This window comes from Ptychodera flava, unplaced genomic scaffold, assembly GCF_041260155.1.
Source record: "Ptychodera flava strain L36383 unplaced genomic scaffold, AS_Pfla_20210202 Scaffold_50__1_contigs__length_938362_pilon, whole genome shotgun sequence".
In the NCBI taxonomy this organism is placed as follows: Eukaryota; Metazoa; Hemichordata; class Enteropneusta; family Ptychoderidae; genus Ptychodera; species Ptychodera flava.
Genome location: NW_027248372.1, coordinates 473,427 through 487,891, shown reverse-complemented (window position 1 = coordinate 487,891; position 14,465 = coordinate 473,427). Strand labels below are relative to the sequence as shown.

The window sequence follows — 14,465 nt, the reverse complement described above, 5'->3', positions numbered from 1 at the left end:
TCCCGGCCTCTTATTAATGCAAAACCACCCGAAAACACTTCGGTGACGTCATTGTTTGTATAGATCTGTCAGCAATTCATCCAAGATTGCAAGTCGTGTACAGTACCAACATTTATCAACAGAACATTTATCACGTTCAAGTCGCCTTATTAACCAAAATAATTTCTAAAGGTGTATTTTGTAAGTTGTCTTTTATATTTTCCAGTGTCATCTCGTATCATTCATTGAACAAACGAGATGGGTACTTCAGTCAAGGTTTTGCTGGGGTACCGCTATGCGCGAGGAGCGAGAAGTAGTTTTTTACTGGATTAATCAGCGATATACGGGTAAATATTGCTGAAGTATCATATCGCTTACTATCGGAGTCAGAAACAGTCACGGTTTAAATTTAGAAATGACTGTTACGATCACGCCTGTATGTTCCGGTGAGAACTGCGAAGAGAAAGCCATTGATGGTCAGAGAAGTGTGATTTCCAGCGAGCGGTCGAACAAGGGAAGATAGTGAGAAAACCGTTTTGGGGAAAACTGTGTCAATCTACAACTGGTTTGAAACCATATATTAAGCGAATCAGCTTTTGTGCGTCTTCTGGGCGTTTCTGTGATCACGAGAATACAATCTGTCTGATAAACAGCTCCAGGCAATATTCCTAACACGATACACGCTCAGTTCACGTGACGCGAGACACATCACAGAGACTAACGCGCCAAGACACCAACGTTTAAATTATTGCATTATCGATCGACAAATACTTTTATAGAATGATCGTCGAGAGTTGTAAATATTACGATTTGACGCCTGCTAATGGAGACGTCGCGTGTCGCTATTCTTGGTATTGTCAGATAAGGTTCATTTCATCATGTCTTCCGAAAGTACGCCATTACCGCGAAGCACAAAGCGGAGTGACCGTACCTCTAAACCGCAATAGAATTAAGGAATTTGAGGAATGGAAAAACTTCTCAACGGAGTCTTTTCAGTCGTCAAGAATGAAAGAAGGACAACATAAAGAAGTACTGAACTGTGTTTTTGCGCAGACTTTTCTTCACGTTTTCCTCAGTTTCTGTATAAGTCTGAATCCGCGTCACGTCGCAGTAGCGCGTTCAGTAACCTGATTTCAGTAACGTCGCGAAGTACTCTTTAACACCAATAGATACCTTGAAAAGTGTGGGTGGATCTCGAACAACTGTTGTCTGAGCGGATGAACGGAGGCATGTCTTCTTTCGATGCGATATGTTGATTCCCCATTTTCAAGTCACTCGTGCAGTGAGGTAGTAAGGAGATTTAGAGAACGTACAGTCGCGTCGGCAGTTGGTTGCATGCAGTCAGGTCAAGGCGGGTTTCCTTGCATAAATTCCTTCCATCCGACCGAGCATGCATGCATACATACATGCATGCATGCATACATACATACATACATACATACATACATACATACATACATACATACATACATACATACATACATACATACATACATACATACATACATACATACATACATACATACATACATACATACATACATACATACATACATACATACATACATACATACATACATACATACATACACACAAATAACACATAAACACACATCTATGTAATCATAATTACCAGGGAGCTGGAATTCAAGGCCGGTTTTTGATTTCATTTTCCGTATTATATATGTCATGCATTGAAGTGTTCAAGTCAATGAAATGTTCAGTCACGTGTACACCTTACCGTAATGCAATTCCGTCATGTCCATTTCACCTGAACTGCTCTTTCGGCGTTCAGATGAGTTATAAAATGATTGTTGCATACTAAATCATCCCAACATCGTGAGGCGTTTCTGATGATTTATACATTTCGGTAAAACACAAAGCGGGCGTCCCATGACTCTCTTCGTGTAAAAAAAATTCTCGTGGCTGTGGCAATTTCATAGAACTTTATTCACGCGCAAGATTGTCACCTTACATGTTTAAAGGAAAGATATCTGCTGCGTTCGGCAGTTTTGTTTTTGTTTTTTCGCGACTTCATCTGTACACTTATATCATGTAATAATGCTGTGTTACACTTCCAAAAGTAATGCAATGTTAAATTTGAATGTACAAATACAGTATATCTAGGGAGCAACCACAAAGTATGGTTTTCAATGTGCAGTTTGTGGATATTATATGCCTACTCAAAGATTGATCTTTTTCGCACTCAAAGACAAACACTTAAGGCAGTTCGCGACTCCGAGCGAAAATGAAAAACTTAAAGTTTTGCTCAAATTTTCCACAAACAAACTTTCAACCATTCTCTTTCAAAATCAAAAATAAAAGTCGTGATTGACCATGCAAATTTTGGTATTAGAGAAACAAATTACCCTATATTTACCGATATTTGAAATTCAAAATGGCCGCCATCCCTGTGTTATCTATATTCTGGAAAATAAATTTCCCGATTTCCACAAAACTAAACCAGTAAAAACTTTATTAACTTCATGAGCTTCGAAATGAGCCCCCATAAGTCGTAGGCCAAAAGAATATTGTACTAAAGTTTCAGAGTCCGAATATCTGTCCCCGAGGCGCATTCTACCTTAAAGGTATACAGTCACCTGTAATCTAAATATACCCATATATGGTCAAAGGAGCGTTCATTGGTACTCAAAATGCCATGTGAGGGCGCTTTTTTAAAAAAGCGGCCACCCGCTTGAAATCTGTGATTGGTTAGATTTTCTCTTTCCATGGTAACTATGGCAAAATTGGAACAGGTGACAGTACACCTTTAACGTCTGTCGTTTCAGGCAACTTTTATGAACGTTAAAGCACAATGGTTCTGGTAGGATCCGTTATGAAATGGAAGTTGGTCTTTTTGTCTGTCCAATGTTTTTATATTCCTCCCAGTTCAGTGTGGGGCAATACACATGTCAATATTGACACAGCTAATATCGCTAAATAGATGTAATTAAGAGCCGGTCAGATATCTTGTGCAAGAAAATGCACAAAGATGTTAACACTGGGCCTCTAAAGCGACCTGTAAAAGCATGATTTTGTTCACACGTTCTCACTTACTTGGCTAGATCGATGACATTCATAAAGTTGCTCGCAAAAGAATCGATGGTTATATAATAGGTATAAATGAAGAATCTCTAGGGACGCTAGACTGAACAAAGCGAAAAAAGTCCATTTCGATATCATTATTCCGTCTTGGGTTCACAATCGCAAACAATACCCATGTGTAACAAACTGACGTCATAGGTCTTTGCCTCGGGAGGATAATAATACGTCACCGCTTTCATCCTCCAAGGTTTTGACATATATTTTTCGGGGTACGCTGGAGTATCTAGACATATTTCTAGAAATTCCACTTTTCCCATTTCCAGGTCGTAGGGGTAGAGGAGACTAAACGAAAATTGTCCCGGCCGCATGTTCCCCACTTTTGACAACCCCTAAAATCGGATCACCGACCGCAGTTTTCTCCGGTCCCGCTTTAACTGTCCCCACAGCCCCTGCATTTCCTCGCGTCCATCTGAAGTACAACAGACCGAAGCAACCGAAGTAATGATGTGGGCGACAAGGTGACAACACTAGTTAATTGGGCCAAAGGCTAAAATTGGGCTCCGTTATGAAATCAAACTGTAACATAGGACGGACTTTAAATCAGGCCCAATAACTACACGTCCCTTTACCTTCACTTCGCTTTGACGATGAAACCGCTTCTTCAACGTATTTATTAACAGTTTCCGTTATTTAATACGATTTTATAAGTCATTTCGTCAATTTATACTTCTCTTGATTTTGTCTACCTGCATATTAATCAAAACACCACAATGTGTATATTCACACATCAAGCTATATCCATCTACATCCACATACTAACTACCTATGCTGACTGCTCCATCGCTCGGTCTCTCCGATCTATCTCTCTATCTCCATCTGTCTGCGCGTATGTATGTATGTATGTATGTATGTATGTATGTATGTATGTATGTATGTATGTATGTATGTATGTATGTATGTATGTATGTATGTACGTACGTACGTATTCTCTCTCTCTCTCTCTCTCTCTCTTCTCTCTCTCTCTCTCTCTCTCTCTCTCTCTCTCTCTCTCTCTCTCTCTCCATATTATCCGTAATTACCTGTGAATGCATATATCTAACGACATGCACTACAATGTTGTTATGAATAATTTTCACGTGACTATGTAGTGTTATCATTACTTTACAAGGAGTAACGGGTCAACTGTAGCCCAGTATAGGACGTTAAGGAGAGATCGTCTGCGATGCAATAAAGACTTCTTTAGTTACATGACTGAAGGATTAAAAAGGCTATAGTACTACTGGCGACGTCTGCCCAAGTGTTACAAATTAAAGTGAAAATTGCTTGCAATATCAGTCTATGGGCGGTAACTTGAAAAGCAAGGCTGGTTTCACGTAGGTTTTTGTCCCTATGCTGTACTGCAGGTCCGATACGCCTGATTCTCCGAGCGACACCATTTTGTCCAATTTACAATACATTGTACACTTATGAATGAGTTAAAAGTAGACGCCGACACTGGACATTTAGCGGTGACAGCTATTTATCCTATTCAGGGCTTAACATCAGGGGGCCGACACCGGCGTGTGTGTATCGGGCCCCAGCGGAGTATCACTTCATTCGATTCTCAAAAAAAATTGGCCCAGAATGAATTTATTCAAATATATTTGTGTTGTGTGAACAAGGTAATGCCCACGTTTATTCAACGCTAACAGACACTTCCGTCGGCAAACCTCATCGACCTAGTGACTAGTTTGCTTGAGGTAGGGACGGCGCTTTTCACGAGACAGATTTGTCATTTTGATTTGACTTCATCCTAATTAACGCTTATAGATACGGATTATAAAAGCGCCTCAGCCGAGTAGGCGAATCTGTCATTTCACCTGACAACAGTGGCGAGTACGGACCTGTGGTGTTGAACGATGCCGTCTTTGAGAGCCATTCTGAGTCTCGCGCTCGCTCTTGTCGCCTCGTTGGCGATCGTACACCTCGGCGAGGCAGAGACGGGATTTTCCACTTACAACCGAGAGAGGAGAGATGTGCACGAAAGAAAAGCACGGAGGAGTGCAGAGGCGGCGCGCCAGCAGTGCGCTAGCACCGAGAAAACGTTACTCCATCACCACGGACGGTATCCAAGGAACGCACCCGAGAGTTATGACTTCGGGACAGCGACGTACTTCTCCGGGAAGGGAGAAATTCTACGCCTAAAGCTACCGAAAGATTCGGACTTAAACCACGATCTACCGAGGGCCGAATTCACTATTGAGGCCTGGCTTAAACCTGAAGGAGGACAGAAAAATCAAACGACGATCATAGGTAGGAGTTAATCTATGATGTTTTAAACGAAAAGTGCCATTTTACTGTATGTTTCTACTAAAAATTCACTGCTTTATTCATTTTTCATATTTCTTAGTGTTCGAAATTGACTGGTCCGATGACAATAATTTTGAAGGTGTTAATCGGGCGTGTTTTCCCCCGTGATAGCCCGATTCACGGTCCCTCCACTTTTGTGGAGGGACCGTGCCCGATTATTGAAACTTTTTAAAACTCGAACGGAGGTGAGGGTGTTGGTGACACATGCATTTGAATGGCCTCTCGATACGTGTGAACTGCTTATCGCCGATCGTCTCCTGAAAACCAGAGGGCAAGATACTACCCCCACTCTGGGTCGTACATACGTGCAGGAACGACATCTATGCGCGAGGCACGTTTGACTAAACATCAAAAGTGCGATTACCCTTTTCGTTTTATTTTCATTTTCTGAGTAACTTGAAAGCTAGGATATCGTCTTACATATCGTTTCTAAGTTCGTAAAATCCGCCGTACGTAGCTGTTAACAACCATTTAGTAAATTTATTTGTAGTTTGTCGCACGTTCTTCACCTTAATCTGACCACGGTCCCTAGGACCGTGGTCTGACAAAAGCTTTCGAATCGCTACTCCATGTTGTTGCATTCTTCTCCACGCACCATCAACCGTCTGAGAGTCCATGCTCTCCGCTTCGACACCCCTGATTAATTTTTATGCTCTTCGCACCCGCCGCGCCGATTTAAAAGATACCGAAAAATGTACCACTTTGTTTCGGAAGTAATCGTGCTGATTATTCTTTCAAAGGCAATTCCGATGATTCGTTTTAATAAAGCTCAAATCGTCCAACGCTCTAATGAGCATGTTAAGGCATATCACTGTTCTTGAAGGGTTGATATTGGAACGATCTGGAGTGAGATCTTTTGATGTTTCACTTTTCAGATGAATAGTTTCTTTCGCTGGTATTTTGATTGCGTATATTTGGTTTTTATTTAGGTTTAAGGTTCGTATTGCTAAAGTACATACTTGAAAAGATCACTCCAGAGCTTTCTACTCGTGTGGCTACACACCTGCACGCAGAACTGTGTTCGACATGGGGAGTTGCGTCTGGTGATACCGACGGCCACGCCTCTTCGCTTCAAAGTATGACAATTTTACGCGGGATTAGGACCACACAGAAATATGGTTTTGATCGATCTCAATTCCAATTTTCATGTAAACATTATCAGATCCAATTCTTAGAGGCGGGGCCTAACCGGGTCACAATGTGAATTTCAGACAAGGGGTATCCTACTGATTCACAGGGAGCGCTAGCCCATAAAAATGCACGTCAAACAAGTGTTTCCGATAATAACAAGGAAAAAAGGAAAAAACAATGTACAGGATATGGCTCAAAATTATGGGGGTTTGTGATAGGGTCCCGCGGGTAATCTGTCTCTCTTGCAGTGGATGCAGTACGCGTTGGTCTACGTAGCCCGTCCTACATAATCGTTCCCGGGAGGTTATTCTCACAATAACACAAATAATAACAGAATAACATTCTGTGTATTTGCTACAAGACGGGGTTAGGGTTATAAGAACAGGAACCTGTCAATGCAGCGGCGTGACCTTACCCAATGAATCCCAAATGGGTTTTAAAGCGAACTATGAAAGAACGACAAATTTCATTCTCGTGGGATCGAAATTGTAATTTTGATTCGGATAAAGAGCGAGCCAGCATGGTTTTTTCGATGGCGAATGAGAGTCCTCACAACTTCTTAGTTACATTTATCCACAGTCCCTCTATCCACAGGGACTGTGATTTATCTTATCGCGCGAACAAAGCATTATCGCTTTGTAAAACAACTGGGACCCTAGCCAAGGATACACACCATGCATGGTCAGGTATATCGAGTTATACCTGTGGACACAACGCACAACTGACACAGTACAGACGTTTTCAAAAACCCGAAGACGGGAATAACAAATCGACGGTAATGTGACGGCATGCCCTCTGGCGCATAGTTTTCAACTGAAAATAAAAAAATCAAATTTATTTGAACTTGGATATCATCTCTATTCCCCAAAACACTCCCTAACAATCGATGACACGTTTATTACTGCCCATTATGATCCCTATCTTGGGCTTGATGGTTCGGGGTTGCTCAAAGCCTGGTCAATAGAAGGCTAACGTTTGTCTTCCGCGCTTGTTAATGTTTGTTGAAGTGTGTGTGGCATTCTGTAAAGTGTGAACTATGGTCAGTGGAGTGTGCGCGCAAACTGTTAATGAGGTTTTCATAGCACGCGGTGTAATCATGGAGGTCCACGTTTACACTGCCGCAGTACTGTAATCCAACTTAAAACGCTTCCGCCGCCGGCGTTTTGTTTTGATACCCTCTCGTCTATAGAGCGTATGACACGCAAAAACTGGCAAAAAAACCACAATAAATAAGCAGTCAGGAAACGTGTGAGTTCGTATTCCCCAATCGCGTCATTTCCTTCAAGGGTGAACGTGTTATTTCTCAAGGGGGCCGGAGCAACATGTTCGTTTTCACGCTTCTTTTGTTTTTATCCGTGTAACTGTGCAACGAAATCACCGTTTCATCGTCACTGGCATCCTCGATCATTCTCAATGGATTTTTGGGCATAGGTAAACGGATTAGTGGAATTTAAGCGCTAATAAAAACATTGGATTTCTTTGAAAGCACGGGGGTCTTTCTAACTGATTTAGGTCTCAGACGAGCTGCGGTAAAATGCCATAGAAAGCTGACGCAGGTTCTTGTACAATCTTGTGTCTCACGATCTCACGCGATGTAGAGCAGGCTATTCTACATGAACCTCTTGTACTTCCACTCCAAGCGAATTCCAAACGTTTGTCTACATCCCATGTTTTTTCGCAATTAACGTCAACATTTTCTTTCCTATTCACTTGAGGCTAATCGGTTGACTTGTCCCAACAATCGAAGACCCGCGCGAAACAAGATTTTCTTTTACATTGATCATGAAGTCGCTACGACCTCCATGGTTTGATGTATAAAGAAGGTTTATCCAAACTAAGCGAGTAGGTGTGTTTGTACATAAGACAAAAACCGTTTTACTGTTGAAAAAAGTTGTTTGACTCCAACCAACCGTATATCCTGCTGATTTTGGTAGTGTGTGCGTTTGGAATGCCGTGACTTATGGCTTTGTGGTATTCTCAACAGCTCTGTGCTAACTTCACAATCACTTTACCTCCAATCAGTTGCTTGATAAACACATAATATTCCCCACTCCCACCTCATTTCCTGGTATTCTCGATCGGTGACCCCGTAGCCGCTCGATCGGTGACCTGAGTGCGCGATACTTTTCCGATCATAAACATCAATTTGTTCGACGATAAATGTCTCGCTTAAACTTTAAGAAAGACAGATTTATCAAAAAAGTCTAGTTTTGTTCACACATGCATCTCTCGCACTGTAAAAATAGCGGACGCTAGACGCGTCTTTACGTGTTCAAAATGTAGATGTCGGTGTTCAAATTTGAACGGCTAGTGTTCATATTGTTAACACTAGTGTTCATATTATTAACAATGATGTTCTAAACCTGAACACTATGTGTTAACAACGATCCCTTCAAGTGTTCAAAAACTAAGCATCAAAGAAATTTTACAATACTGTGAAACAATTAACAGTCTTTTGTGTTTTTTACTTTACAATCGCTATATTAAATTTACTATTGCTTCACTGTCAGGCAATCGTACACGGATTTTGGTGTAACGAATTTCACACTATGTGAAAAATATTTCCGGCCTACAATTGCTGAAAGCATGTTTTTTCTAAAAAAGGAAGTATACAAAATAATTTTACACGTTTATTACGGGTTGAAAGTTTAAAAATTAGAAAAGAAAATCAGAAAACCACCATGAACGTTTTAATTTTAACATCGGCGTGCAAGAGGCGTTCTACTTCTAAACACTTGGCGTTCAAGTTTGGTGTCTTTTCCTATCCCATGATGCATCAAAACGGAAGTTGCGACATTTTTCTTGTAAACGCACCCTGAAGTCGTGATCGTGCGGAAGCAAGACCAGAAAGGGTAAGTTTCCTCTCCAAACTAGTAAAAGTTGTTAGATTTTTGATGCATCTATATTATCGTCCTTTGAAATTAATTGTATTGTACCTTGAAATAGCTTAACTACGTGAAAAAACCTTTTTCTTTCAGTGGCTGCTATACCAACAACGAGCTGTGACTACGCCGTGGTACTTTTGGCCATGGCATATCGATCGATCTCACTCGGGTCATGCAAGGGTCATCAAAACACATCTGTAGCGGTAACCCTTGACCTGAGCGCGATCGATACGTCTTGCATAGTACCGCTGCGTAATCACAGCTAACACATGTCTTTTAGTAGACACAATCGCATGCAAAACATCAGTTAAACATCATAGAGTACACAATGTATTGTTTCAACATATGAGAATTTGGCTTTTTTATTTTAATCAGTTGATGACAAGAAGCAGCAAATATTTTGTAACAGTATTGAAGAGAGGCACTGTATATGAAAGTCTCCCCTTTTCCTTAACCTAATCAGCCCCTTGTCTTTCATTTCAAGCTTCATCTCGCCATATTACCTATTGTTGCATTTTTTCAGGATGTAAAAGTTGGATTTAACTGAAAATCTAAGAGTTGTTATAGAAGCTGGTGGTACAGATAACGAAGAAGATGAGTGTACAGGTAGCTGTCTAGAAACAAGCTTTAGGACCTCAGTTCATCTTTAATGTAGATTTAAACTTCCAAGGGTCAGTAACTGAATTTTGATAATATTTCTGTATTTTGTTTTGAATTAATCTAAGCTTTGGTAGCATGCTATTATCAACTAAATGTTGCCGGAGAATAAACTTTCACAGACGTGTAATCTCCCTTATTTAAATTAAAGCTGAAAGCGACAGACCATTCTGAGTAAAATGTCCACTCTGAATTACTGATTTTTCGGTAATTTTCATTCTGAATTTTCTGTCACTTTCTGCTTCAATTTTTCATCCCCCCTTGCAATTGATGAAGGAGACTTCACGTCTTTGAAAGCTTATGCCCTTGTAACATTTAGTTGATCATAGCCTGCTACCAAACCGTATATTATTTTGTATTGTAGCTCAACATGTCTCTTGTAGTTAGCAACTGGGTTTTAGCTTTCCTGTCAGCTAATCTCTTGTAGTTAGCAACTGGGTTTTAGCTTTCCTGTCAGCTAAATAGGTGGATGTGTAGCATCGTCCTTAAATTTGTACATCCAAAGGTTTTTCTTCAAAACAGCCTGTACGAATCCTTTAATATTTGGATTACAGATCCCAAGGGATTACCCTAATCAGATATGTTCAAATTATGATGAAATATGCAAATTTATATTTTTGAGGCTAATTTTGCTATTTTTTGGCAAAAATCTTCTTCTCTTTTACTGACGTCTTCAATATTTGGTAAACATGTCCCTAAAATGACCTTAGTCAAATTTGTGCTAGTTGTGATGAAATATTCAAATTTTCACGGCAATTTTTGTCATTTTTGGTCAAAAAATCTTTAAAAGATCTTTTTCAAAACTGCTAATCGAACAGCTTTGATATTTAGGACATAGATCTCTACTGATAGTCTTTTTCAGATTGTTCAAATTATGCAGAAATTTGCAACTTTGTATTTTTAGGACATTAAAGACATATCAGACATTTTTAAGACATTAGGGATTACCAGAATGTGATATATTCAAGGTATGATGAAATGTACATTTTTTTTCATTTTAAGGGTGATTTTTACAATTTGTGGTAAAAACATTTGTATAAAAATTAATAGCAGGGTACATCAGAATTTGAAAGGTCTTTACGAATATCTTTTAAATTCCCGAGAAGTATATTTTTGAAATGTCACCCATTTATTTCAGGGTTTATTTAAAGATATTACAAAAAAACAAACCTTTTTATTTATGGAGGACTTTGTTGGACAAGGAAATAGGTTTTACCCTGCCAAGGACCCACTTTCCCCACTTTCTGCATGTTGTGCCTTACTGTGACACTTTGACAACTTGACATGTTGTGTTTACTTTAGTGTTGACAACTACATACCATGTGAACCAGAGAAGCCTTGACTAACTTCTTTTTTCTTCAAAATTTACAATTGTCTATACAAGAGGAAATGTCTTTAAGAAACCATCTTACAAAATGCAGTATGCATTTCATACATATAGGTCCTTTCAACACAATAAGTATGCCAGATTTTGAGCTTTTTAGATGATTTTTGTACATTTTAAACATGTATGAACATAAAACGTAATCCACAATATGGTGATTTTTATTTGCTTATTTTTTGATAGGAAGGTGTTAACACTGTTCGTTTTTTTCCTCTGACAAACTTTACATACAAAGTTGCAATGTTTGTTTGCCCATTTTACAGTAAATTATTGTATTTTACTCTAGAAATGTTTCGTGTATTTTTAGAATAAATAATTTCACTGGATATAAATCGTCTGTAATGTTATTTCCAGGCTTGACACCCCCTGAACGCCCAAATTAAAGGTGTTTAACAAGCGCGCTTCGTGTGTTCTAGCCTTTAACACGCTTATCGTTGAACGGCGTCCATGCGTTCAAAAAGTGTTACAGCCCTTTGAACGCGTAAATGCGTTCAATTTTTGAACACATTTCCTGTGCAACGTGTGTTCAGATATGGAACACCATGGTGTTCAATATAATGTCTGATGAACACGTAGCGTTCAAAATCTGCACACGTGTGTTCAAAAATTGAACGTTGGTTGAACACGTAGTGTTAAATTTCTGAACGTCCAGGGGCGTTCAAAAAGTGTTACAAAAAGGTGTTTAATTGGTGTTCTATCCTTGAACACTTAACTTTACAGTGTACCTAAGAGTCCAAGTTTTCCAATCACATGCATCGTTCTATTCCTTGTTTTCCGATAAATATCTCGCAGATACTTTTAGGCGATGTGTTAATTTTAGAAAATCTAGTTGTATTCGTCTAGCGCCTTCACATATTGTCTATTTTGATTATCTCACTGGTTATTTTTTTTGCCGATTTTGTGTGTTATTTCTGGTAGGTCTGGTCGATACTTGTGGGATGTGGACTGTTGATAAGGGGTGGTCGATCGGAATTCACTCCCTGGCCAAAGATGCGGAGAGCGACGCGAAATTTTACTTTACTCTCCGCACCGACCGTTCGAGAGAGTCCACGACCATCTCCTCGCACGTCAGATACGAACCGAATAGCTGGGTGCACGTGGCTGCCAGCTACGACGGTGTCAGGATGATGCTCTTCATAAATGGTGCCAAAGTTGGCGCCAGCCACGGGCAAGGCGGCGATTTGTTCAGTCGCTCGGCTAGTCAGTGCAAGGAGCTCGACATCGGTGGGAACGTCATCTCAAGGGCTTACTACAGGGGTCTCATGGACGAAGTTCTTCTGTGGTCAGAGGCTAGAAGCCATGATGAGATCAAACACAGCATGCACAGCACATCGCGGAGAAAGGAGAACCACAGCACGCTCGATCACTACGAAGACTTCTCGAACATAGACGAGTGGGAAATGGTTCTGGACAATCCTCCTGAGCTCGTAAAATCAGACATGCCAAATGAACTGCATGATGTACACGTTGTCACACCGAAGTGTGGCCTGACTGTGTGCGACAACTCCGACGTCGCAAAGAGCTATGCTGCAAACTGGATTCTGCGGAGGCCAAAGACCATACGCTACCGCGTCGTCAATGTCTACGATGACGACGGAGCCAACCCGGCAGTTACCGAAGAACAGATCAACTACCAGCACGAGCAACTCAACGCCGCGTTCAGAAGACACAACATCACATGGGACCTGACCGTGGTCAGCGTTTTGAATTCGTCGCTGCAGAGCCGGACCATCCTATTCGACTGCACCGCCGACACTATTGGCGACGGGAGGTGCGACGACCAGTGCAAACACGGGCAGACGGGAAACGACGGCGGCGACTGCGACACCAAGAAGACAACTTGTCAGAAGGCGCAGATGGGGAACGGCCATTGCGACGACGAGTGTAACCGATATTATCATGGTTGGGATGGAGGTGACTGTTGCCGACCTGGTCCTTTCGGATCTTCCTCGTCACGTTGTTTCGATCCGATGTCACCCTATAGGTAAGGCCTTCCTCGTCCTATGACGAGATATGTTTACTTAGAAAAATATTAATACTCGGGAGCTCAATGCTTATTAATCTCTTGTTAGTTTCATGTTTCATTGCTCTCCGTTTATTGACCGTATGGGTATAGTGCGAGAGTTAATTACTGGGATATCGAAGCATTACGATACGGGCATAACATTACAAACAGAATAGGATCATACCTCCATATGCTAGTATAATAGACACGTGTGCAGTGCGTTAACATATGAATTTATATTTGGAATACCCTTGGTGCATCATGGTATCACATCTCGTAAATAAGTAAGGGGGAAACAATCTTCAAAATCAACAGGTGGTCGTAATCAAGTCTTACTTCTATACTCATCTACGTTCTTCGGATCCGAAAACGAATTCATTGAATTCACGTGTGTTTTCACTCACATACGATACTACGATAACGCAGACCCTCGCCTGAGAGGACCGGACAACAAAAATACCATACGCCACAATCTCAACAAAAGCAATGTGATGGCAGTGTATTTGAGAGTTATGATTGACTAATCTGATAGAATCACGCCGTAGAGATTGCGATTCAACTAATCAAGAATCGGCCAGATCTGTCAGCTAACGGAAGAGAGAAAGTTTGAAAGGAGTTGCTGTCAATCTCAATTGGCTCGATCTTTTTCAAGGACGTGCTCATAAGAATAAGTTATAAAATCAATGTCATGTGATGAGATCGAGAGAGAGAGAGAGAGAGAGAGAGAGAGAGAGAGAGAGAAGAGAGAGAGAGAGAGAGAGGGGAGAAAACTGTATTTTGACTTTCGGTGATGATTACGATTCAAAAGAAATCTAAGCATTCTTGAATATATAATATATATATATATATATATATATATATATATATATATATATATATGTATATATGTATATATAAGCATTCTTGAATTTGAATATATATATATATATATATATATATATATATATATATATATATATATATATATATATATACACACACACATACATATGAGCAATATGAACAAATTTACCTATCAACTTCTTAGGCC

General features: G+C 40.3%; 1 protein-coding gene across 1 annotated transcript in view; it reads left to right on the top strand.

The window, feature by feature from the left end:
• The first annotated feature begins 4,306 nt into the window (after positions 1-4,306).
• Positions 4,307-14,465, top strand: part of LOC139128361 (pappalysin-1-like) — a 28,456-nt gene continuing 18,297 nt past the window's right edge. The window contains exons 1-2 of the mRNA XM_070694151.1: positions 4,307-5,316; positions 12,349-13,414. Of these exons, the coding sequence (XP_070550252.1) occupies positions 4,923-5,316; positions 12,349-13,414 (1,460 nt within the window). The 5' untranslated portion in view covers positions 4,307-4,922. The remainder of the gene's footprint in view (positions 5,317-12,348; positions 13,415-14,465) is intronic.